At 36.8% G+C, this 26,740-nt stretch overlaps 1 protein-coding gene across 1 annotated transcript in view; it reads right to left on the bottom strand.

Moving 5' to 3' along the window:
• Nucleotides 1–4,926: 4,926 nt before the first annotated feature.
• Nucleotides 4,927–26,740, bottom strand: part of Trpc5 (transient receptor potential cation channel subfamily C member 5) — a 134,596-nt gene continuing 112,782 nt past the window's right edge. Inside the window, exons 7-10 of the mRNA XM_026396796.1 lie at nucleotides 9,421–9,624; nucleotides 9,138–9,179; nucleotides 7,269–7,358; nucleotides 4,927–5,619 (exon numbers count right to left, since the gene is read on the bottom strand). Of these exons, the coding sequence (XP_026252581.1) occupies nucleotides 4,927–5,619; nucleotides 7,269–7,358; nucleotides 9,138–9,179; nucleotides 9,421–9,624 (1,029 nt within the window). The remainder of the gene's footprint in view (nucleotides 5,620–7,268; nucleotides 7,359–9,137; nucleotides 9,180–9,420; nucleotides 9,625–26,740) is intronic.

Below are 26,740 nucleotides of genomic sequence, written 5' to 3'. Positions count from 1 at the left end.
AAGACAAATCCACTTTAGAATGAGAGAACACAAATATTGAGCTTAAAGATGGTATTGTACTCTAGCTTGCTGCCTGCATCATTCCTGCAATTAACTTCTCTGTTTAGTAGACATTCCATTTTCTAAGTGTAAAAGCACTCAAAAGCCACCAACCTTCTCTGGAACATCAAGTAGCATACTAAGGAAAATCATAGGCCACATTATCAGCATTATGAATACTAATATCTCAAATATGTAGTAAATCTGAAGTATGCAGACTTTATTTGGTCAAAAATGTATATTTTTACAGGTAAGTTCTTTTTTTTTCTTTTTTTTTTAATGTTTTTTTTTTAAGAGAGAGTGAGAGAGGGGAGAGAGAGAGAGAGAGAGAGAGAGAGAGAGAGAGAGAGAGAATTTTTAATATTTATTTTTTAGTTTTTGGCGGACACAACATCTTTGTTGGTATGTGGTGCTGAGGATCGAACCCAGGCCGCACGCATGCCAGGCGAGCTCGCTACCGCTTGAGCCACATCCCCAGCCCCTAAGTTCTTTTTTATTCTGACTTAAATGCTTAATTATTTTCCCTTAAAACCAGAAACTGCAAATCCTGAAAACTCTGGATATAACAGTTGTCCTGTAGAGGATGTTAGCATGGTAGTTCATTTTAGTACTTCACCATATCTCAGGAAGTGTCTTTCCATTGAAAAGTTATCCCTGCTTCTCCTCCCTTTCAAAATGATTTAGTGATCACCAAAAGGGATGAAAGGTCAAGGCCAGATGCATCAAATTCTGTTAAGGATTCAATGTGTATGGACATACATACACAGAACAGGCTCTCACTTTTGGGAACATCTGAAAAAGTAAAGAAAGCCAAAACCTTCATCTATTCGGGAAAGGTGATTGAGAAAGGGTCATTGTCAGTATAGTTGAAATAGAATTTCTGTGTACTAAAGTAAGGCTCACATAGAATTTGAGGGCACTCGGGTTAGTTGTATACAAACAAAGTGGGTATTTGGAGAACTTAAGCCAAAGAAACAATCTAAAATAACCATGGGCAAAGCTGCAGGAGTTGGGAGTGGGTATGAAGAGGTATTTAAATGGTTTGAACCATTTAATTAACTTCTTTCTACAAATGATCTGTTAGCACTGTTTTAAAAACTTGATTACCAAAATAATATGCTCAGGTTTTCTTTTGTAGTGTTAAACAGAAAGGAATTTCAGCCTAACTTCAAATACCTTTTTGCCTGATGATTTAACAAATCAAGGTCTGGGCCACTAAAACTGTCAAAACACCAGTTTGAATCTTCCCCACAATGCAGTGTGAATGCCAAACAGTTGTTTTTATATTTTCTGGCTAAGACATTACTTCATATTTTTCTCTAAAATACCTTTTGCATTGTTCAGAGGAGGTTTGCACTACTGTTAGAACTATAAAGTTCTTTTTTTAAAAAGATATTAAGCCATTAAAAAGATGGAGGTTCTATTTTTTTTTAAGTTCTTTAGTCAAATTATAGGCAGGTATTTTGGGCTTAGCTGAACAATTAAAGCCTAAATTAGGTCAAAGTAAAATAAATTATTATGGGAGGCAGAAAGAACTGGAAGGTATTCCATAATCCCACTTAAGTACAAAGATATAACTTGGGGAATTTACATTCTCTTTAAAATTTGTCGTTGAAAAACAGTGATTTTGAATTTAGAATCTTTCCTACATCTTTGTACTTCACTAGAGTTAAAGTTAGAAGTGAAGGATATACTTAAGCACTAGTCACTTTCTAATACAGTTTGGACTATATAATATATTTACCTTAATATCAAGGAGACTGACTCAAATGAATCCAAGGTTTTTAAAAGTTAAAGCCAGATATAATGGAAACAAACCACAGAATACTTTTTAAAAATCAATTAGTACATGATTCTTATAATTATATATATTTTTTACTTTGTGGTACGTTCCTTACTTTACATTTAAATATGCCAGTGAAAATTTTGGAGTTTACAACATGTTAGGCAAATGGAAAAAAATTAGTTATCTGTAATGGCAATTTCATTTATACATCTACGATTTTATATATAATACATATTTTTGTAATGTCTTGTTTCTATTATTTAGAAGATTTGAGTTTATTAACTAGCTCTGTGCCTTTGAACAAATCCTCTGGACACATTTCCCCTTTTATAAGGTTTGAATAAAATTGCTCTTCTCTAAGGTTGTATTTTAGCTTTTAAGCTTGTAAATGTACTCTCAAGTTGGCTTATACCTTCTCTGGGGTTAGAGGACATACTTAAGTATTTTGATATTAAATACATTTTTTTGGCATTGCTGGGGGTGGAGCTCAGAGCCTTAAACATGGTAGGTAAGCAAGCAGTCTACCACTGGCCATATCCCCAGCCCCAAATATGTTTTTTTTTTTTTTTTTTTTTTTTTTTTTTTAGCTGATCCAGAAAGTTAAGAAGTGAATGCAAAACTCTTTCCCCTTCTACTTTCTACAAGTTAGAGTTAATAAAAATGTTGTCACCAAGATGGAAGTTAGGGCAATAGCTGTTTAGCCTAACTCCCATCATAAATGAGGTTTCAAGGTAACTAGTGAAGTCCTAAGCCTGTCATAAGGACAATAAGAAGATTTGGAAAGGCATATACTCCCATGAAATATAACACTCGTTTCAATAGTCAAGGTTGGTTACTGTGATTATATTTATTCTCTCTCTAGAATATAAACTGAGAAAAGTCATATTTTAGTGCATGACTCCATGTTTGGCTACTCTGTTTTCTGATGATAAAATAACCCCTAGAATGATTATGCCTTGTTTATCAGACATACATATATTTGTGAAAAAGACATGTTTTTCTTTGATGAAATTGGGTTATATATTGTTTTTGGTTTTGTTCTTTAGTGCCATCAGTATGAGTTAGGAATGTAGTCTGCGTTCTGTTGTTATTCAAATGAATTTGACTGGAAAGTTGAAGCTTTGAGGGGGGGCATGCTGGGAATTGGCCTCAGGACACTCAACCACTGAGCCACACCCCCAGCCCTATTTTGTATTTTATTCAGAGACAGGGTCTCACTCAGTTGCTTAGGGCCTCACTGTTGTTGAGGCTGGCTTTGAACTTGTGATCCTCCTGCTTCAGCCTCCTGAGCCACTAGGATTTGCAGGTGTGTACCACTGTGCCTCACTAGGAAAGTTGAATCTTTAACTTTAGAAACCTTTCTTTTGGAAATTAACCTGTTTTGTTTTTCTTTTTGAAAGTAACCTGTTTTAAAACATGTCAGAGCCATTTATGATAATCCTACTTAGTGAAGCAGGGGAGAAGTTAGATTTGAATAAATGACCACTTCAGATATGATCAAGGAATTATTTTGAGACAACCCTTTGCCAAATGGGTCTTGACACAGCTTGATCTCATTTCCTTGGATCTGAGTTTTACTCTTCAACATCTTGAGACTCTTGCTGCCCTAGCTCCCTAATTTAACTCTTATCCATGTGAAACAGTTTAACCATCACTCCCAATGCTTGGGAAAGCAATGGAAATCAATTTGAACAACAGAAACGATACTGTTAAAAGCTAGTTTGGAGAAATATTTTCATTATTTGAAAATTCCTTATTTAATTACTTTAACCAGAAGTTACATACAGGAATTTAGATGGATTCCTGTTGGCATTGACATTTAAAAGCATAGGGTGACAACTAACCTGTCTTTTCTAGGCTATGCATTCTTAATCTCCAGGAGCACTTTTTTGAAGACAGTAGAATTTGGTTCATGTTCACAGGTCCATGGATCTGCTAGGGTTGTTATGTTTTATATCTAACATAAGTTTACACATGCACTTCTGCTGCCCCCAATGAATATTAAAACTGCAACCTGAATTAGATTATCTAGATGTGAAATTGTTTTGTTGATTTTTTCCCAGAAAGCAACTAATTAACATGAAGATGTTTTTTTTTTCCAGATTTCAATACCTCAGCAAGATGTCATTGTTCTGATAAAAATATTTTAAATCCAGGCTTTTATCTTAGAAATGCCTTGATAGCAATGATAATTAAAACTATCAACAGTAGATAGGACCCTATAAATATACCAGCTAATTATTTTTTTCTTGCCAATGTATGAGATGTAATGATAATTGGTTAGAGTGCAGTAGAAGTTTTTAAAAAACAGTATACATCCTAAATACTAATTTCAATACTATCAAATTTTAAAATGTAGTAAGTTAACTGAAATACACAAACACAGGAATTTGCCTAACTTATTAGATATGACATATACTATAGGGTAAATATCTCATTGGCACACATTAAGAAACTAACACATCTTTAAGAAACAAAAACTCAACAGCCCCCACAATTGAGAAGTTGTGTTTCAAAACAAAACAAAAAGGCCAGTTATACCTAGAAACCACAAGCTGACAATTCTTTGGAGTCTGTTCAGCCTCCCTTTGATGCTGTTCATGGAACCAGCATGGGCAGCGTGTAGCACTGAAGGGTAACAAAGATAGGCAGGTTGGTTTGCCTTATCTGATAGCTGGTGGGGACTGCTGACCACATCCCTCAGCCCTGTGGGGAGATGGCATGAGATCCCGAGGAAGGTCAGGAATCTGTGCGGCAGCAACAGTAGCAAAGTGGCACCTGTAGCTTCAAGGAAGCAAGGGTAAGAAAACGAAAGCAAAGCAAAAGGGTTAAGCACCCGACTGCACCTCTGCTGATTAGGGGCAACACCCCTTCAGTTGGTTGTGAGATGGACTTAGTGTTAATAGGTATAAAAAGGCAAATAATAGTAATAATAAAACAAGAACAAAAATGGGGAATGTGGCTATGAAAAGTGAGAATAATAGGAGTTTCACTCTCCTTTCTAGGGGGGCAGTGAGGGAGTCATATTCTATGTCACTTCTGAGAATAAGGAAATTACAAATTTTCGTTTTGAGTTCCAGAACAGGTGATAGGGACTTGACTTAGAGCCGAGTTGTAACTTGTTCTTCCTGTCCATCACCCCATTTGTGCATGAGCAAGTCACAGGCCTCTCCCCAAGTTTCAAATACATCCTCGGAGGAGTCTAAAAGTTTAGAATTTGAGGAGCAGATGCTGGATGCACAGTGAAGAGAGCTGGAACAGGCTAGAGGGCATTCACTGCTCTGAGCAGCACCCTGGACTTCACCTAATTCTACCTCACTGAGGTTAATTTCACTTTGAGAACAGGCTTCTGCTTTCCCTTTCTCCATCTGAGAATATCTGATGTCCTGCCACATATAATGCTGCTGGACGATTCCATCAGAAATTGTGTACATTGGCTCTGAACTGGGTTCAGACATATGACCATTAAACTTTGAGAAAAGAAGACCCAGTTTCTTGAGAGAAGGACCCATGAAGGAGCGTTTGCTTGATGACTCAGCTTTTGACTTCCCCTGGGAACCACTGGCTCTTGGCATGGTTCTGATGAGAGGTGGCCCATGGCAGGCCTTTTTCTTGCAGCCTAAATTGAATGAGACACTCTTGGATTTGGCCCGAGCCCCACCACAGCCATCATTGGTGTCATCCCTCTGAGAGAATTCAGTGCTGCTTGTGGAAAAGCTTCTCCTTGGGTGTTTTCTGTTTCCTAAGAGGTCAAGCACTTCATATCTGAAGCTGGAGATGTCCTGCTTTAATTCCTAGGGAAAGAGGGGAGACATGTATGTCAAAAAGCTTGAACTTTAGTTCAAAATGGGCACATTGAATACCCTTTGGAATGTTCTAGTTCTTGCCTAGTAGCAAACCACAAAGTACAAATAATATCAGAAAACAATTTATATTATTCAAGCCCAAGAAAAACAAATTAGTTTGAAAGATTGTGTAGTGAGTGAAGTTGATTTCAGAACCTCCCCATCAGGTGCACATCAACAGACTAATAGTGTTAACTGACAAAGTATTAGATTAGGGCACTGGCTTTCAAGGTTATTGCATAGAAAAGGACCATTGGAGAAGAAAAAGCTATTATGATTCCAAGGAATGAAATCAGAGAAGTGAAATGTCAGGTGATTGGACTGCTGTTTTGAGATAGGGGTCCCTGTTCATTCAAGTCCTCTCCTTAACTGGCTGCTTAGATGTTAGGTTGTTTCTTTAAAAGCCATCTTTGAAAGCTTAAATCTGATCATGTTATCCTGTTGCTTAAAAAGTGTGAGTAACTTACCACTGACCTTAGGAAAAAGTAGAAATGCCATTTCGTGCCTACAGGATTTTTCAAGTCCTAGTACCTGTCAATCTTTGCAGTCTCATTTCTTCTTCCCCAAGCTTTCTACTGTTCACCCATATGAACATATTCTCTCCTGCCTCTGGGCCGTTATCTATGCCATTCTGTCTTGAACACTTTTCTCAGCTCCCCTTTATCTAGTTCCTCCTGCAACACTCAGCTTAAACATCATTTCCTCTGGAAAATCTATCCTGACTCCCAAAATCCAATTGAGTGTCCCTCCTCTCTGTTTCTACAGTGCCCTGTGTTTACCCTGTCAGAACCCTCAATCTTTTATCACTTTACATTATTATTGTTTGCCACTCCATGAAACTAGGTATGAGTTAGATCTTGCTCACCAGTGTACCCCAGCACTTAGTAGAGTGCTTGGCACATAGTGGGCCCTCAACAGATGACTTATGTCTATGGATTATGATAATAGCCTTTCTGTGTGACCTAGGAAAAATTATATAACATATATATGTGTATATAACGTATATGTGTTTTAGGATAGGGTTTCTCAACCTTGGCTCTATTGACATGTTGGGCAGGATAATTCTTTGTTGTGGCAGGCTATCTTGTTTATGATAGGATGTTTAGTAGCAACCTTATCTCTATCCACTAGATGTCAGTATGACAACGAAAAATATCTACAGACTGCAACATGTGCCCTGGGGGACAAAAGAGGATCACTGTTTTAGGCTAGTTCTGATAGGAAAAATTTTGTGCTTAATGGTAGAGTTTCTTAAGGCTTTAGATTTCATAATAGTTTTTGACCTTTATATGTATTTGGCAAAGAAGGCCTTTTAAGTCTCCTGGTATTTTGCCACATCATTTGAAGTAATGCAATTGCCACACCAAGAAACACCCAGATTATTAAAAGAATGCATAGAACAGATTTCTTTTGTTCATAAAACTGACTGGTGTGAGAGGCATTGTTAAAATCTCTCAATACTTATTCTCTTAGAATAAGAACTGTAGCTGGTTTTGCTGTGTTGTAGGCAGGGGAAATTCCACCACCAGAATCTTAAAGACTGGAGATTAAATGATACTTAAGAAATTAGAAATTAAACCACTTCATGATTAGATTACCTTAAAATTTTCTTCTGTTAGCCCCTCATTTGTTTTGGAATTTCTTATCATAGCAGCCACATATCTTTTGACTAAATTCCTGATAACTTCCTGGAATTAAAAAAAAAATGAGGCATTCAATTTCTTTCTCAGGCTCTCAGAAATAAAATAAGAAACCTACATAGAAAATAGAACATTCATAGACCATCTTTACAAACAAAATCCTCACAGGACCCAGACATTTTCTGCAAGAAAAAAATGAATTAAGTCTATTGGCTAAATTAATTATTCAATATCTGAATTTGATAGCAGATTGTGCCAGTAAAGTCAAATTCACCTCCAAAGGAAGAATTTCTACTCAAGTGTTGGGTAAACATGTATTTATATTTATACAATAATGAGAGTAGAATAATCCTCGAGTGCTTACAGTCGGTATCTTTTCCCTTCAGGATGGATTAAACTTTAATACTCCTAGTAACATGTACTTTTTTTTTCCCCTCTCTCTCTATAAAGTTGAGAGTCACTAAGTCTGCTACACAGGCAACATATTTTTCTTAGAGCCAGCCAATTCTTCTTTACAGGGATGGCCTCTTTTTAGCCTCCAGGAGAATGGCACACACATAGTATGGCTTATATTAGTGATGGTGACAAGGATAGGCCACTTATTGCAATGTATCAGACACTATGCCAACCAACACCCCCCCAAACACACCACTAAACATTCACAATACAATTTTTATAATTATTCCCATTTTACATGAGGAAACTGAGGCTCAGTGACATTAACTGATGCCTCCAAGAACACATGACTAGTGAATGTCAAAATAAGAATTCAATTCTACTTCAAGCTGATTTCAAGGCCTATAGTAATAAATAGCCGATGCTACACTTACTACTTCTGCTACTCTGAGAACTTAAATAACTCATTGAGAAGCCCAACAACTGATTCTTCTTTTGGTGAGGACTATGAAACATAAAATGAAGGCAATGAATCTTGCCTAAGACTCATTATTGTGAAAATAATAAGGGCTGGAGGCAGGATTAGTGAGAGAAAGGTTACCTACCATATTCTGTATTTTCTATTTCTCTTAGTTTTGCTTAAAGGGAACAAAGTTAGGGAATTGACTTTCTAGAATAAGACTGAATTTGCTTTAAGCCTGGCAGAACATTTTTCTACTTGGGGTTTCTGTTAATTAGGAAGGCGAGAGAGGGTTCTCTTTCTTGTGATCGGCAATAACTACTCTCAAGGGATATCTCACATATTTGGATGCTTGTTTATCTTCTGGCTGCTGAGATAGAAGTGTTTATATGTTTCTTTCATTAAAATTGTATTGGAATTTAGAAAGACCTAAGTTTCTGACATGCATATAAGCTTTTACTTTATTGAGGTTAGTTTTGTCCTGTACTATCTTCCTTATTTATTATATATTCCCATTACTCTGTGCCTTTTGTTCACATAATGATTTATTTAATGTATTTAATTCTGGCTAGATAAGAGTAGAAAGCTTATGTCTACAGTGGTATCTCTAGTGTCTAGCCTAATGTCTGATGTATAGTAGGTCTCAGATGTTTGTTGACTGACTGAACGGCCACATATCCTATTTTACTTAATCTCAAGGATAGCTTTCTTTTTTAAATTAATTAATTAATATGTTTGTTCTAATTTGTTATACATGACAGCAGAATGCATTTTGATTAAGGATAGCTTTCTATACTATGGACCTTGCTGATCCAGCTGTTAAAGGGCTTGGAATCCACTCTAAAGAGTGACTTCACCTTTTCCAAGCCTCCTACTCTCATCAAATCCAGTCATAGCCAGAGTGAAGTTTGCTTTTAGTCCACAGAACTGGCCAGGAACTATTGTGTTTAGTCCCCATGAAGAAGCATTACCTGATAGTGTTGATTTTGTATCAGGCTGTCAGCATGGCGTTCCTAGAATTGAAAATGGACAGAGAAGTTACATCAACAGTCTCCCAGCACCTAATCCACCCGCCCATCTGAATATATTTCTATATATTAGAATTGGAGAATGACATGGCATAACTTGCCTGACAAATCTCCAAAAGATAAGTAAGTTGAAGTGATTTTATGATGTTTAAGATGGAGAGTATCACACAGGAGGAAAGGGAGAAAACAGTTTTGTTTAAAAAGAAATAGATTTTAAAAGTCTTACTGTGAAGCTTCTCAAGTTGTGTCTTCTTCGTCTACCATCAGGGTCTCTTTTGGGGCAGAAGGTATTGTTGAACCAGTTACCAAGATAGAGAAATGATTTGGGGCTGGGGATGATGTTAAAAGGAGGTGGTAAGGTGCCACCTTCATCAAAGTAACTCATCCAGAGCTTTGTCCTTGCAAACTTCCACTCAATATCAGCATGATCCTATGAAAGACAGAAGGTCAAGGTTTTGAGATGGGAAACTGCAAAATGCGACCACGTCTTATCCTACACATTTTATTTGCTTCTATAAAGGGCAATCTGTCAGTAGCTATATAATTAAAATTGCATATACCTTGGAAATCCAAATTACAGATATTTAGTAATCTAACAATCAAAGATCTATCTTACCACAAATGGGAGCAGTGGTGCACACCTACAATACCAGTGATTTAGGAGGCTGAGACAGAAATATCACAAGTTTGAGGTCAGCCTCAGCAACTTAGTGAGACCCTGTCTTAAAAAATGAAAAAGAACTGGGGGTATAGCTCAGTGGTAAAGCACCCTTGGCTTCAATCCCCAGCATTCTACTACTACTCCTACTACTACTACTACTACTACTACTAGTACTACTAGTAGTAGAAATTAAGTCCTACATTATCTAGATTATCCTACATTACCTAGATGGGCCTAATATAATAACAGAAGTGAAAGAGGGAGACAAGAGAGTCAGTGTCCAGAGTAATACAATGTAAGAAAGACATAGCCATTACTGGCTTTAAGATGAAAACTGACCATAGTCCAAGGAATATAGGCAGCCTCTAGAGAGTGAAAAAGACATGAAAATGGATTCTCTGCTACAGCTTTTGGAAAGTTCAACCAATACTCTGATTTTAGTCCATTGAGACCCATTTCAGACATCTGACACCAAAAACTATGAAGTAATAAATTTGTATTGTTTCAAACCCACCACATTCATGGGAATTTGTTATAACACTAATAGGGAACTAATAGTTGTGTATTAAATAACAGAGATCATCTTTTTTTTTTTGTGGTGCTGGGGACTGAACCCAGGACCTTGTATATATGAGGCAAGCACTCTACCAGCTGAGCTATATCCCCAGCCCAGAAAGATCAGAGATCATCTGTTGAAGGCAGAGAGAATATACTTTATCAGATACTAAATTGGACCCACTGTTTCTTGTTAGTTAAATAAAGGAGGAAAGCAGCCTGAATTAGTTATCATATTTTGGTTGTTCTGACAAAAGAAATTAAATATATCTGCAGAGACAACCACCACCCCCAACAATTGTTACAGATATTATGGAGAGAAAGATGGGTTCTGGAATATGGAAACAATATCACCTTTTTAGTTAAAACCTTGCAGTATGAAGAAAAATAAATTTCTTTACTAGCAAATGAGATCTTAAAAAAGGAAAGCAATGTAGCCCAGTGTTGACTTAGAGTGGTTTTTGAGTTAATATTCAGTCTGCCAGAGAGTCTTAGAATTTGCTCCTTGGACTTTTAGATCTTCCATAAAAGTTTTTATTTTGTTCTCCAAGGCAGCAGTGCTTAGCTATCATATTAAAGAATTAGCTAGGCTGGGGTTGTGGCTCAGTGGTAGAGTGCTTGCCTAGCACGTGTAAGGCACTGGGTTTGATTCTCAGCACTACATAAAAATAAATAAATTAAATAAAGGTATAAAAAAAGAAAGAATTAGCAGACTGAGTTCAAGGGTGACATTCAGAAGAATAAGACTTTTAAAACTGATTCCATGGATAAAGTTAATGAAATCAATGTATCTATTAAAATTGTATATAAAATATTGGGTGTTTTGCAATTTTTCTGGGTTTTCATAATATTCTCAAATATTACTCATATAAATGGTTAAGAATCTAGGTTAATCCAACTGTTAATAGACAAATTGGAGATACTTCTTTTCTTTTTTTTAGGGCAGGTGAACAGGGGATTGAACTCAGGGGTACTTGACCACTGGCCACATCCCCAGCCCTATTTTGTATTATATTTAGAAACAGGGTCTCACTACGTTGCTTAGTGCCCCACTTTGACTGAGGCTGGCTTTGAACTCCTGATCCTCCTGCCTCAGCATCCAGAGCCACTGGGATTATTAAGAGGGACTAAATGGCTTTAGGTCAAATGAACAGTTAGCTTCAAAGTAAAAAATAAGTCTTTTAGATTGAAATTAGGTATTTAGACCCACTGCTAGATTTTATCATCCAGTAAGGTAATAAAGAAGCACATTTATTACCATATCATGAATTTGTATTTTAAAAATATTTTGGTAAATATTTTAGTAAAATTTTATAATTCTATATATTTTATTTTGATGTAGCTCTGTCATTTTATCTTTTGTCACTTGTGCTTTTGCTATCATGCTCTAAGAAACCATTGCCTAACAAAAGTCCATGAAGATTTACTCCTATATTTCTCCTCTTTAAATGTTTGATATGATATAATTTTATTAAAATAGTGCATACATGCAAACAGATATATATATATACATATAGGAAGAAAACAGTAGGATATTAGGGGATGTTGTCTCTTGGTTGTGACTTGCAAATGACTGTTATTTTTCTTTCATTCATTTCTACATTTTCCAAAATTTGCCCAATAACATGTATTCATTTATTTTTATCAGTTTAAAATTATTTTAAAATATAAGTTCCCATTTTGAATTAATTGTTGAAGGATCCTAAATAGTTTCTTAAATTTACCTGGAACTGATTTGTTTCTGAAACCAGAATTCATCTTCAAAACAATCATTTCTAAATTCTTTGCTGCAGTTCTAGACCATTGTTAGACTATCTTTTTGACTTATCCAAATTAAGTGTGAAGTCGTTACCAAGAAATCCTGTAATCCCAGCAACTTGGGAGGCTGAGGCAGGAGGATCTTGAGTTCAAAGTCAGTCTCAGCAATTTAGTAAGGCCCTAAGTAACTCATTGAGACCTTACATCTGAATAAAATATTAGAAGGGCTGGGGATGTGGCTAAGCGGTTAAGTGCCCTTGAGTTCAATTCCCAGTACCAAAAAAAAAAAAGGAGGGGGGATTTTAAGATGCTAATTGAAACACTTTGAAAAAGCCAAATTGTAACTGATGAATTCCAAACACGGAAAAATGGCACCAGTTGAGGCATGAATGTAGATCAAGGACAGCTGGCGCAGAGACACAATGCTCATCTAAATCCCTGTGCTCTTCTCAGGTGCTGGGTCAGAGTTCTGCTCCTCAAGTATTCCCTCCCTTTTTTCCATGTTTTTATTGGTACATTATAATTGTATATCATAGTGGGATTCATTGTTACATATTTGTACATGCACACAATATTTCTGAGTTTGGCTTATTTTGCTTAGCATAATGATCTCCAGTTCCTTCCATTTTCCTGCAAATAGCATAATTTCACTTTCTTTATGGCAGAATAGAAATCCATTATATATATAAATATACACACACACCACAATTTCTTTATCTATTCATCCATCAATGGACACTTCTGCTGGTTCCATAGCTTGGCTACTGCAAATTGTGTTGCTATTAGACATGGGTATGCATGTATTGCTATAGTATGCTGACTTTATTTATTTTTGATAAATACTGAGAAGTGATGTAGCTGGGTCATTTGGTAGTTCCATTCCTAGTCTTGGGGGGGTGGTGGTGGGTGCTGGGGATTGAACCCAGGGCCTTGTTCATGCAAGACGAGCATTCTACCAATGGAGCTATATCCCCAGGCCCCATTCCTAGTCTTTTTTTTTTTAAAGTATTTATTTTTTAGTTGTAGTTGGACATAATACCTTTATTTTATTTACTTATTTTTATGTGGTGCTGAGGATCAAACCCAGGGCCTCCCGCATGCTAGGCAAGCACTCTACCACTGAGCCACAACCCCAGCCCTTATCATTTTTAGTCTTTTGAGGAATCTCCATAGTGACTTCTACAGTGATTGCACTAATTTACAATCAGTGTAAAAGTGCTCCTTTTTCTCCATATCCTTCCAGCATTTTTATTGTTTGCATTCTTGATGACTGCCATTCTGACTGGAGTGAAATGAAATCTCTGTGTAGTTTTGATTTTCATTTTTCTCATTGCTAAAGATGTTAAACATTTTTTTCATATATTTGTTGCCCATTTCTATTTATTCTTTTGAGAAATGTCTGTTTTGTTAATTTGCCCATTTATTAATTGGGTTATTGGTTTTTTGATGGTGAGTTTTATGAGTTCTTTATATATTCTGAATATGTGTGTGTATGTATGTCTGTATTTAAATTTTTATTTATTTGTTTATTTTTTGTTACCAGGGATTGAACTCAGGGATACCTAAACACTGAGCCACATGCTCATCCCTTTTTATTTTTACTTTGAGACAGGGTCTTACTAAATTGCTTAGTGCTGTGCTAAGTTTGAGGCGGGCCTCAAACTTGCCATCCTCCTGCCTCAGCCTCCCAAGTTGCTGGGATTACAGGTGTGCACCACCTCACCCAGCTATATTCTGGATATTAATCTCTTTCACAAAGGTAGCTAGTAAAGATTTTCCTCCATTCTTGTAGGTTCTCTCTTCACATTCCTAATGTTTTCCTTTGCTGTGCAGAAGCTTTTTAATTTGATGCCATCCCCCCCACCTTTTTTTGGATTCTTGGCATTATTTCCTGAGCTTTAGGGGTCCTATTGAGAAATTCATTGTCTGTGCCTATATGTTGGAGTGTTGACCCTATGTTTTCTTCAATGACTTGCATAGTTTCTATTCTAATTCCCAGGTCTTTGATCTATTTCAAGTTGACTTTTGTTCAGGGTGAGAGATAAGAATCTAGTCTCATTCCTCTACATGTGGATAACCAGTTTTCCCAGCATCTCCTGTATTTTCTCCTAAGAGTTTAATTTTAGCAGTAGTTTTAGTTTTTACACATGAATATCAAATTGTCCCAGCACAATTTGCTGAAACAATGTATTTCTCATTTAATTCTCTTGGCACCATTGACCAAAAGTCAATTAACATAAAAAAAGAAATTTCCTTTCAACCTTTAGTTTTAATACATTGATTTGCATGTGTATCTTTATCCCAGTCCCGCATTGTTTTAATTATTATAGCTTTATATAAAGTTTTTAAATTGAGACATAAGTTCCAAATTTGTTCATCTTCCTCAAAATTATTTTTTTCCTATTCAGAGTACCTTATATTTCCATGTGAATTTTAAGATTGGCTTGTCAATTTCTGCAAAAGCAAATAATAGTTTTGATATATTTAAAAATATCTTTCTAAGTAAGAAATCCAAAGGCTATACAAGGCAGTCAGAAAGGTCCATACCACTAAGATATTAAGAAGACACTTTTAATTGACATATCACATATCCATGGTAGGTTTCACTATTACTGTGCTTTACATGTATTTCTATTAAGAGTGAAGCTTGGCATTAAAGACAGGATGGTTTGGCTGATATTGGATTATTGAAATAATTTATAGTGGGCTGGCAAGAATGGTAACAATTTTCTTTTAATGACCTCACTTCTCCATTTCCCAACATTCCTCCTGAGGGAGAATTAATTCTGTGAAAGAAAAGCAACGATAGCACTGCATTCTATTTTACCTTATTTCATTTTGGTGACAAACTTATAACAAGCCTGCATGCTCTTTCTACTTTTCTGTATGTCTATTAATCCTAGAGTTTGAATTTACAAGTGAGATGGTCATTATAGGGATAAGTATTGACACATTTAATGAGTTGAAAAATGAAGTCATCCTTTTGAGATAGAAAATAAATCTGATGTAGTCATTTGGTTTCAAAATGATGATTGGTTTTACTAGTCAGGCTACATGACAGATATTTTCTATAAATTGCTAAATCTGCAGCTCTAAAGTTTTGGTAAAATTGTATTTAATGTAGATGATGAGAGCCGGGCCTGGTGGTGCACACCTATAATCTCAGCAGCTTGGGAGGCTGAGGCAGGAGGATAGCAAGTTCAAAACCAGCCTCAGCAAAAGCAAGGTGCTAAGCAATTCAGTGAGACCCTGTTTCTAAATAAAATACAAAATAGGGCTGCAGATGTGGCTCAGTGGTTGAGTGCCCCTGAGTTCAATCCCAGTACCATAAAAAATTATTAAGATTTCTATTTGTCACCTATTTGTCACATCTCATCTTTTTTGTTGTTGTTGTTCTCTTGCTGGCTATTGGCCACCAGGCTTCCTAAGTTTCTTGCCATGTGGGCTTCTACATAGAAAAGCTTATAACATAGTGGTGGTAGTAGCCTTCCCTCCAAGTGAGAGAGGGAGAGAAAAGCCAGTCTTTTTGCAACATATTCTGGGAAGACATCACTTTTGTTTCTCCCAGCTTTTTAAATGTATAATTGACAAAATTTCTATTTGTTTATGTACAATATGATGTTTATATACATATATACAAGATATATATATGCACATATATGTAATGCAAGAAAATATATATAATAAGATATATATATATATACATATATATATTTAAATTAAGCTAACTGACATTCATTGTGTCACCTGCTTACATTTTTGTGATGAGAACATTTAAGATCTACTGTCTTAACAATTTCGAGTATACAGTATATTATTATTAATTATAGTTACCATGCTGTACAATACATCTCTATACTTTTGCTGTGGTCTCTTTGTTAGAAGTGAGTCCTTAGGTCTAATCCACACTCAAGGGGAAAGCACTGAATAAGGGCTCAAGTACCAGGAGGTAGATATCATGTGAGTCTATCTCAGAGGTCACCTACCTCAGAAGTAGTTCCTACAAATTGAGAAATTACATGACTCTAATCTTGGATAACAAATTCTTTACTAATTCAGGTGGTTTATAATTCTTTGCATTCAATAATATTAAAGGAGAACCTAATCAAGTTGGCAGATGATAGATTGTTAAAATATTATTTCATGAAAAACATTATATGACTATTTAACATGTAATTCTGGGTTCCAAAATTTGAATGACATTGGCATTATAAAAGTCTATCCATTCACATATATTTATTGATATGAGAAATATTTCTTAGCACTTAGTTTAAAAAAATGCAAAGTAAGAATAAAATTGATGCTGAATCCTATTCCTGAATATTACTCCATATTCATCCATGAATACAACAACCAGTTGGGAGAAAAGCCCTATTTGCTTCTTTAAAAAAATACATTTGAAATCAAAACATAATTTTTTTTTGAGAGAGAGAGAGAGAGAGAGAGAGAATTTTTTAATATTTGTTTTTTAGTTTTCGGTAGACACAACATCTTTATTTTTATGTGGTGCTGAGGATCGAACCCAGCACCCCATGCATGCCAGGCGAGCCACATCCACAGCCCAAAACATAATTTTTAATCTAGTGATTATCAAGATTTATAAAGGAATTGTGTTCATCTGAGCAGCTTTGTACTACTAATAATTGGATGATAACTAAATTCAGAAGAATGGTTTTAACATTTATAACCTCATGACTATAAGAGATAAAAATTAAATTTCAATTCATACTTTTATTATAAAGAAATATGAAAATGTAATAAAAAATAACAAAAAGACCTTAAATGTAAAAATTATATAACATTAGAATTAAAGCCCGTGGAATTAATTCTAGTGGAATTAACTCTAATGGAATTAATATATGATGGAAATAAGAATTTTAGAAGAAGATAGAATGATGGAAACTTTCTACCCTTAAGAAGAATTTAGCCTTTATTGTTTAAAACATATGCTTGATTTTGAGGAACAAATTACTGTGGTATTCAGATTCTATTAGATACATTTGAATGAATAATTGGATAGTTCTATTTTAAATGTCAGTCTACCATATTCCAAAAATTACATCCTTTGCAACTGTTTAAACTTATGATGAAAAATGTAGCTGTTAACTTCCAAATATATAAGGAGATACATAGATTATGTTTTCCAAATTTATCAGAGAGTATGCCAGCAAACTGTTTGAACGCCCTTGAACTGAGATGGCTTCAATCTATAAATTAAATATGTACACACATATACAATTATGTCTGAAATAACTATCACTGGCCTGAAATCCTGCTATGGGAAATTGGGTTGGTTTAGACAATTTAGAATGCAGAGGATAGGAGGTAACAGCAGGATGAAACAGTGAGAGGCAGCATGCCATTGTGATCATTGTGGAATGAGCAAGGGTTTCTGGAATCTAATAAACCAGGTTTTGGAATACTGCCCTGCTACTTATTATCTGTGTGACCTCAGATCAATTATTAAAGTTTCTGAGTTATGGTTTTCTCAACTGTAAAAATGGTGGGAAATATCTACTAAGCAGAATTGTTGTAGAAGTCAATGTCAAATTCTTAAGGTCCTGCCTGGAATGTAGAAAGAGCTGTATAATTGTAGGTTCCTTCTCCTGTATGTCTGAGCCGATAGTACCAGGAACAAACCTTGAATTCTTGTTTTGACCTTTGATGCCCCATAATAGCCCATCTTCCATCCTTGGAAATACATTTATGTTTCTCCAGCACAGTTCTTGAAATGAAATAGGTATTCAATAAGCATTTCTTCAAATGAACTGAGTTACATCTTCAAACATGTAATTCTACCTCTAGACATGTTTGGAAAGGGAGACTGATGATAAGACTCCTGTGCATATTCAGTTATTTTCTAACATACATGGCTAGACGTTCTGGCATCTGGAAATGATCCATTTGAAAAAAATCCTGTGTGAGTTTAGCTTCTTGTTCATATGTGTTTTAAACAATAAGCAGGGCCAGGCATGGTGGTGCCCATCTGTCACCCCAGCAACTCAGGAGGCTAAGGTAGAGGAATTACAAGTTCAAGGCCAGCCTCAGCAGCTTAGTTACATCCCCTCTCCTTTTTTGTTGTCTCAAAATAAAAATAAATAAATAAATAAAAGGAGAGGGGATGTAACTCAATGGTAAAACATTCCTGGGTTCAATCTCCACTACTGCAAATAAAAAAAATAAGCAGCTCTCTCCTTTTAGAAATGATTTTCTAAAAGTCTGTAGGAACATGGATTTAACTTTTTTTGTTTATTGAGTACCAGGAATTGAACTTAGGATCACTTGACTACTGAGCCACATCTCCAGCCCTCTTTTGTATTTTTTTTGGAGACAGAGTCTCACTGAGTTGCTTAGTGCCTCCCTTTTGCTGAGGCTGGCTTTGAATTTGAGGTCCTCCTGCCTCAGCCTCCCAAGCCACTGAGATTACAGGCGTGTACAACCATGCCTGGCTCCCTTATAATTTTAACTGAGCTTTTGAAAAACAGCTCAATTGCTACTGCTGAGAGCCATAGCCAAGTAGGAATGACACATGGCATTTTTGGTTGAAAGGTGACGGCCAGCAAGCCATTGAGATGATAATGATTATGTTAAGATGTGCATTCTAAGACTGATATAGGTTTTTGAGGATAGTTTAAGCCAGAACCCAGAGCTTGCACATATTTCTGTTTTCCTATGTTCTGAACTCCAAAATTCACAAGGAAAACATCTAGTACAAAATATAGGAAAAAAACATAATTTTGATATATCTTTTAAAAATAATTTTTAGTTTCTAACAACAAGCAATTAAAAATTGAATCAAATTTAAGGATGCTAGGGAATTTGGTATTTTTTTTTTTAAAGAGAGAGTGAGACAGGAGAGAGAGAGAGAGAGAGAGAGAGAGAGAGAGAGAGAGAGAGAATTTTTAATATTTATTTTTTAGTTCTCGGCGGACACAACATCTTTGTTGTTATGTGCTGCTGAGGATCGAACCCGGGCCGCACGCATGCCAGGCGAGCGCGCCACCGCTGAGCCACATCTCCAGCCCCGGGAATTTGGTATTGAAGGGAATTCTTGTGTGAAGAATTGTTTCATAAGCACATAATAAAAACTAGTTATTAGTATGGCAGTATGTATAAACGTGGCTTTATAACCAATGTGATCCTGCAATCTGTACACAGGGGAATAATAAGAATTCATACCCCATTTGAATCAAATGCATGATATATGATATGTCAAGATCAATGTAATGTTTTGAGCAACTAATAAATTTCTTATGTTTAAAAAAATAAATAAAAACTAGTTATAAATCCCCCCCCCAAAAAAAAGATGTGCATTCAATTGGAGATTAGACCCCTGCTGTCTGCCTCGGCCTGCTACTTTGGAGCTCTCGCGGGACTCCCGGAGAGTTCCCATTGGTTGGGGACGTGCAGTAGGAGGGAATTCCGGAGGAGGGATTTCCTGTTGGAGTAGTGTGTCCCGGGAGGAGCCACGTGGTGTGGCGTTCGGCATTTTTCCCCGGGGAGAGTGTGTAGAGTGTGCCGGTGGAGTTCAGAAATAAAGTTTGTTCCTGCAGCAGTGGCTCATGATTTGTGCCCAGCCAGACTGTGGCATGCTACTCCTCCATTCTCCTGGTGCTTGGGTGATCTCAGATTGGGAATTACTATGAAATTGTCTCAACAGCATTCTTCCATTAATTTATGATACATCAGTTAGTCACCCACCCATTCAGTGTTTGATTTCTGTCTTGAGCAACCTACTATGTACGTGCCAGGCATTCTGTTAGGTGTTGAGTACATAGAGATGACTATCCAGTGATGATGGTGGGAATACCATGATGTACACAATGAGAGTACAAAGGTAGCACCTGAGTCTGAAAGAGCATAAATAATAGGCCACCTGACAGGTTTGGTTGAACAGGATGAACTATTGAAGAATAAGGCAGGTATTCGTTTATACATTTATTCACTCAACAATTATGTGTTGATTGCTTGCTGAATGCTAGATGTTGGGATTACAGCAGTGAACAATATGGGCAGCAAGATCACCTGGTATATAGAAATCTATTTTATTTCCAACCCTTGTTCTAAATTGAATTGCAAGATTATGGTGTGACTTTTGTAATTATATTTATTTAAAACTTCCCTAAGTATCTGATACCCAGGAGGTTTTTATTCATCTGCATTGGAATAGCTTTTCCCCTTATGTGATAGACCAATCAGACATTGTATCTTCTTCCATTGCTTACTTTCATTGTCTGGTGGTGATGCTGTCTCCTACTCTCTGTCCTAACCTCTCTACCTAAGTATGACATTGGAACATTTTCCTAGATCAGCATCCTTACAGGGTGCTTTTGTGTAAGATATAACCCATACGAACACAGATATAGTGGTTCTACTTCTTCCCACCTTTCCAAAACTTTTAGGACTTTTGTGGTACCATAATATACACTTTAAAAGCGTATACCCTTGCAATGTGTTCAAATTGTCTGTGTGCTCTGTATTGCCTTTGTGACTGTCAGCTCCTGTGGAGAAGGCCAGGATTTGTTTTAGCTTCTTTCACAGTGCCAGTGTAATGTACTTTGATTGTACAGTACACCCTCAAATGCTATTGAGTTGCTCAGATTCTGAGCACATGGCCATAGCTAGGTCAAATGGACATGTCTGTTCAATTTCACAATTCTCAACAAATCCAAGCTCAAGGTTATTTTCCTTGCAATCAAACTACAAGGCCAATTTCTTACCAGCTTTTGACAGTCTTGTGCACTCTCTCAGATCTCCTGCCAGCAAGCATCTTGCTTAGCAAATTGGAAAACTTTATAACATAATGCAAAGGGAGAGTGGCAGGCTCAAACTCAGCAAGAGCAGAGCTAATAATAACCCTTAAGGAAAAAGGCTACTCCTAGGAATTTTCAGCCCCAGGGAAGGCTGATTGGAGGGATATTTTGGGCAGGGGGGCATTTTGGCATCCTTCACATCAATTAGCAATTGTGTATTTCATTTGCATATAAAACCAACTCTATTTCCCTTTGATAGGAAAGCAAGAAAAGTTACTGTGACATGCATACTCCAAAGAGAAGCAAGAAAATTCATATTTCCTGACATCTCAAGGGAAGTCTACATCACTTGGAATGCTTTCTTCTCCTGGCAGAATTCAGGGTGTGCTTCTCAAATGTTAGTGTGTATCAGAATCATATAGGGCAACCATTAAAAAAAAACATATTTCTGGGGTTCACCAGAAGTTCTGCATTGCAATATAGTTTTGCCTCAGTTCTAAAAATACAATTTTAAAAATATATAAGTATTTTAATGATATTATAATTCTAACTCCATTTTTGTTTCAATTTATTTAAAAAATACACAAGAATTTCCAAAATATGATGTTCAACCTCTTAGTGTACTCCCATACCCGTTATTGCCCTCGTCTCTAACTTATCACATGCATGTTCAGGGAGAAGTCAAATCCCTGTCACAAAATAGCAATCCTACTCTCCTCCCTATTTCTAGGTGATTAGAAATTGCCATTCTAATCATTCTGGGGCTTTCTGGGAATTACTTTGATACTATTGTAGAGAACTGGCAATGACCTCAATTGAAATCCACAAACATGCCTGGAAAAAAAATAATTTTGGTGGTGCTGGGGACCCAACCCAAGGCCTTGTGCATTCTAGGCAAGCATAAGTAGCACTGAACCACATCTCCAGCCCCCATAGTTGAAAAATATTAGGGCTCCAAAGAGAGCTCTCTTTCCAACTCTAATTCATGGCTCATCTTTTACCCCCAACACTCCTTTGCACATTAGTAGTGATATTTCCCATGAGCCCATTTAACCCTTCCCAAACTACAAGAGCCCTTTTAGTGGGTGTTACAAGCTGGTTATCCTCCATACTGAACATGTGAAGTGGTTTAGTAGGTGGCCATTATGTCTTTTTCCCTCAGCCCATCCTCAGACATGATAAGACTATTGATCTCCCTCCATGATTTTATTTGCTATATGGTTGGAATTGCTGCTCTGCCCATTTGAGGACTGGGTGTGATGAACCTGATTACCATTTACCCAGCTCTCAGCCCTTGTAACAGTCTCAGCTCCAGTGCATATACTCAGGTGCCAAATCTCAGGGCAAACCTTAGGCCCCACCCTCTAGTTCCATTCCAGCTCTCCCAACCTCAGGCTCCACCATCCAATATCCTGTCTCATTGCTTCACGGGCACTCTCAGTTGTTGGCAGATAGGGACCAGAAAGCATTACAGAATAGATTATATTTTAGCTAGGCCTTGAGAGGTTGGAAAGGCATATCTAGGCAGAGATGGAGGGAAAGAACGTTCCCAAAAGAGGCAACAGTATGCAAAATCAGCAAGAATAGAAAGGTTGAGCATGACCTTTGAAACCAAATGAACTAATCAGGATTTGTTTATATCCAGGATTCTCAAACTTCAGTGGTATCAGACATGCCCAAGATGCATGCTGAAATGTGGATTTCTGGATCTCAATGTAGATCTCTGAGAATGGGTGTTCTAGGGGTGAGAGGCCCAAGAACCTACATAGTGTAACAAACTTCTTTGGATTATTTGGATGCAGGTGGTTGTCAGCCACACTTCCAGAAACATTAATTCAAGGATGCTTCCTGTTGGTCTAGATATATTCAGCAATGAGCCTATTTCCCTACTCATTAAATGGAAATAGTAATACAATCTGTCTCATGAGCAGTTATGAAAATTAGGATGATATGCTTGAAAAGTACTAGGTAATGTTCCTTTCACTTACGTATCTGCCTTTAGATCTTCAACTAATTCTTTCTACAAAATTGATTGTACACTTTTTTTGTGCTAAACTCTAGGACTGGGCTCTAGGATTACAATAGTGAAAGACAAAGTGTATACCTCATTGAGCTTTCCTACTAGCAAGGAAACCTAAGAATAAGCAATTAGAAATGAATCCATTAAAATTATTTACTTTTAATAGTAAGAATGTACAACTAGAACACACAGCTAGAAACTGGTAGGCCACAATTCAAATCTGGGTTGGGCTGACTCTAGAGCCCAGTTTTTTTGGTATCGGGATTGAACTCAGGGGTGCTTAGCCACTGAGCCACACCCCAGACCTTTTGAATATTTATATTTAAATATTTAATATTTATTAGAGACAAGGTCTCACTGAGTTGCTTAAGACCTTGTTAAGTTGTTGAGGCTGGCTTTGAACTTGCAATCAGGTGTGCACCATTGTGCCCGCCTACAGCCCAGTTAATTTTTTTTTCTTTTTAGTTGTGGGTGGACATAATACCTTTGTTTTATTTATTCTTATGTGGTGATGAGGATTGAACCCAGTGCTTCACACGAGCTAGGCTATAGCTGTACCATTGAGCTGCAGCCCCAGACCATAGAGCTCAGTTCTTAAGCACTAAAATATACCATCTTTTGGAGAAGTGCACCAGGTGTCAGGAAGGTACCTGCAAAAGTTGTGGAAACAGAGTCTGAACAGGGCTTTGAATTTTTTTTTTTTTTGTACAAGGGATTGAACCTAGAGCCACTGAGCCACATCCCCAGCCCTTTTTGTATGCTTTTTTAAATTTATTTTTTTTTTTAATTTAGAGACAGGTCTCACTGAGTTGCTTTAGAGCCTCTCTAAGTTGCTGAGGCTGTCTTTGAACTTGTGATCCCTCTGCCTCAGCCTCCTGAGCTGCTGGGATTACAGGTGTACCTCACCACACCTGGCCCAACTTTGAGATTTTGATGAACAGATTCCTCTAGACATTCAGCCAACCTTGAATGACTGTCCAGGTTTTTCTTCTGCTTATGTTTTCTGCAGAAAAGTCAGCTTTTTCCACCTCAAAAGTGACCTTTGCAGGGATATTGCTTTCAGCTGTGCAGGTTGTACTCTGGGCAATTTTGAGAACACCTGTGGCTGTGGTAGTCCTGAAACTCAGTGAACTGCTTGTCACCATTTCGGGGGGATCTCACAGGATATAAGTTGAACCCTTGAGTTCACAGATCATTCTGCTTGCCTGTATCTTCCATTTGGGGAGTGGGGAACATTTTTCTTTAGGAGGACAGAAGCAACACTAAAGTAATAAGAGTGGTAGTTCGCTGAGCTCAGAAATAACTGGCACTAAACCAATCAGGGACTCATTTCTGAGCCTGGGCAGAAGAGAGATATGTCTTTATCACTTGGGATATGGGAAAATCAATAGGTCTGTCCCCAGTGGATCTGTCACTGGTCTCATAACTCAGTCATAACATATGTCTTCTAACTTTGTGTCTCATTTGTCAGGAGCTTACTTTTAACTTCCCAAACCATACTTCCGTCTTCTATAAACCACCTTAGGAATCACTAGACCTGGGTTTGCCCTGAGCTAATTCCTTGCCTGTAGTAGACTCCCAAGTTCTTGTAGAAAGAAGGAATGAACAAATGAACAGACTTACCAGGCAAGTCTCAATGCTGAGAAGCCAATTTCCTCATCTGTAATTGCAGATAATAGTATCTACTTTCACAGAGTTATTGTGAGGATCAAATAAGACATATGCAAGTGTGCCTTAGAAAGCTTAAAGCACTGTATTAAAGTAATATATATGTATAAATACATACAGATGATAGATAGACGATATATATAGAGATAGGTGCTGAGGATCAAACCCAGGGACAATATTAACTATAAATATGATATCCATCATCTAGGCATATTTTCTTTCAGTTATATAATTCCTCTGCCCATTGCCATAGAAATTTATTGATTTCCAAACACTTAACACTTGCAATGGACACAAATCCACACAAGTATTTCTTAAAACATTTGGCAAACTAAAGATTAGATATTTCCCCCAACTTCTTATCAATTACCAAAAAAGCATTTATTGAGTACCTACTAGGTATCCTATTTTTCCAGGCACCAGGGAATATAAAGAAAACCTAAAGGAGAGCCCTTGTTTTCATGGTGCCTCAGTCTACAAAGGTTGAACAATATATATTTTGAAATAACTAGAGTAGTTGGCAAACTATGGCCTGCAGGCCATTTATGGACTGCTACTTGGTTTGTATAGTCCACAAGCTAAGAATGTGTTACAATTTTAAATACTTGAAAAAAATCAAAATAAATATATTTTGTCACTCGAAAATATATGAATTGCAAATCTCAGAGCCTATAAATAAAGTTTATTGGCATACAGCCAAGCCAATTTGTTTATGGCTACTTTTGTATTTCAATAGAATAATTGGGTAGTTTAGACAGTTCTTACAGTCCACAAGTCCCATGATATTCACTCTCTGGACCCTGTAGGAAAAATTGCAAATCCCTGTTCAAGAGGGCACTAAGCTTAGGTTTGTCTGCTTTTGTTACTTGCTCTGTCTGCATACTATAAAATATTCTGAAAAGCCATATGCATTAAAAATTCATTAATTTGATCATTTACCAATGAATATTAAGTGATAGTATAGGAAGTGTGTCCTTGTTAAGGATGGATGAAATTCAGCATAAAATATCCTGTGTGAAATTATGAAATAAGGTATTATGAGAAAAACCCCAGGCATAACCTCCTAAAAGATCCATTAGGTAATGGAAACTCTATCTCCAGGAATCTTTAGGGTGGGTGAGGCCAATGGGAATGTGAATGAAGTCATTTGAGAGAGTTCTAATCCTATTAGTTCCAAACTTCTTTAATAATTGGTGTTGATTTCCTAATGAATGAAGAAGCCTATAATACTTTTTGGTTTTTACTCTGGGAGATTTCTGATATGTTATATTTGTTAGGAGGGGCTTTGAGATAAATATATTTCTCATCAGATCCTTGTGATTAACTCAAAATTTATAGATCCAGAAACTCTAGAAGTTCAATTACCCAGGAAAAATTGGGAAAGAGCAGAGAAAAAGCAAAATCCTGTGAAGAAAGAAAAGGGCAAAAGAAAGAAATAAATACAATTACTTTCCTCCTGATTTTTACTCTTAGATTTTCTCTATTTCCTCTTTTAAACAATAGCAGATTTACCTTGACAGCTGGGATAATGTGATTCTGCTGTCAGATCTCAAGTAAAAGGCAGGTAATTCTATGGGGTTATAACCTATGATACTCCTCTGTGTATTCTGACTTTTGTGTTGAAGCTAAAAGACACCTCCTAGCCCATTCTGTTTGTTACACTGAGCAGGGCTATGGCACCGGGCTCCAGTGACCATAGGAAGGGAGAGAGGCATCCTTAATATTAGGTTTATAAACCTCAAGCTTCTCAGAGATTAAAAACATTTGTATCATTTTGTTTTCTAATCAACTGATGCCTGGCATTGATAACAAGGACTGCAGGAGTAAGGCAGAAACCAAGAAGAATCACTCCCCAACAATGACCTTTGGGCCCTATTCATTTGACTCATCCACCAAAGTTGTTGGTAGCTTATAAAAAGAACAGAGACCATCTTTAGAAAGGTCAGGTCTTCTACAAGGAGTGATTTTTTTTGAATCTCAGTTCTGAAATCTTTTGAAATACATTTGTATCTTTAGAATGTCTATTGGTAATTGTTATTTTATAGAAAGGCTGAAGTTGTCTTTGGGTTGGGGACTGTGGCACAGACCTGATTCTTTGCAAAACTATGATGCTGGTGAAATTTTCTTTCGC

The sequence above is a fragment of the Urocitellus parryii genome, chromosome X (genome assembly GCF_045843805.1).
Source record: "Urocitellus parryii isolate mUroPar1 chromosome X, mUroPar1.hap1, whole genome shotgun sequence".
Classification (NCBI taxonomy): domain Eukaryota; kingdom Metazoa; phylum Chordata; class Mammalia; order Rodentia; family Sciuridae; genus Urocitellus; species Urocitellus parryii.
The sequence above is the reverse complement of the archived record's forward strand: the minus strand, read 5'-3'. Positions and strand labels throughout refer to the sequence as shown.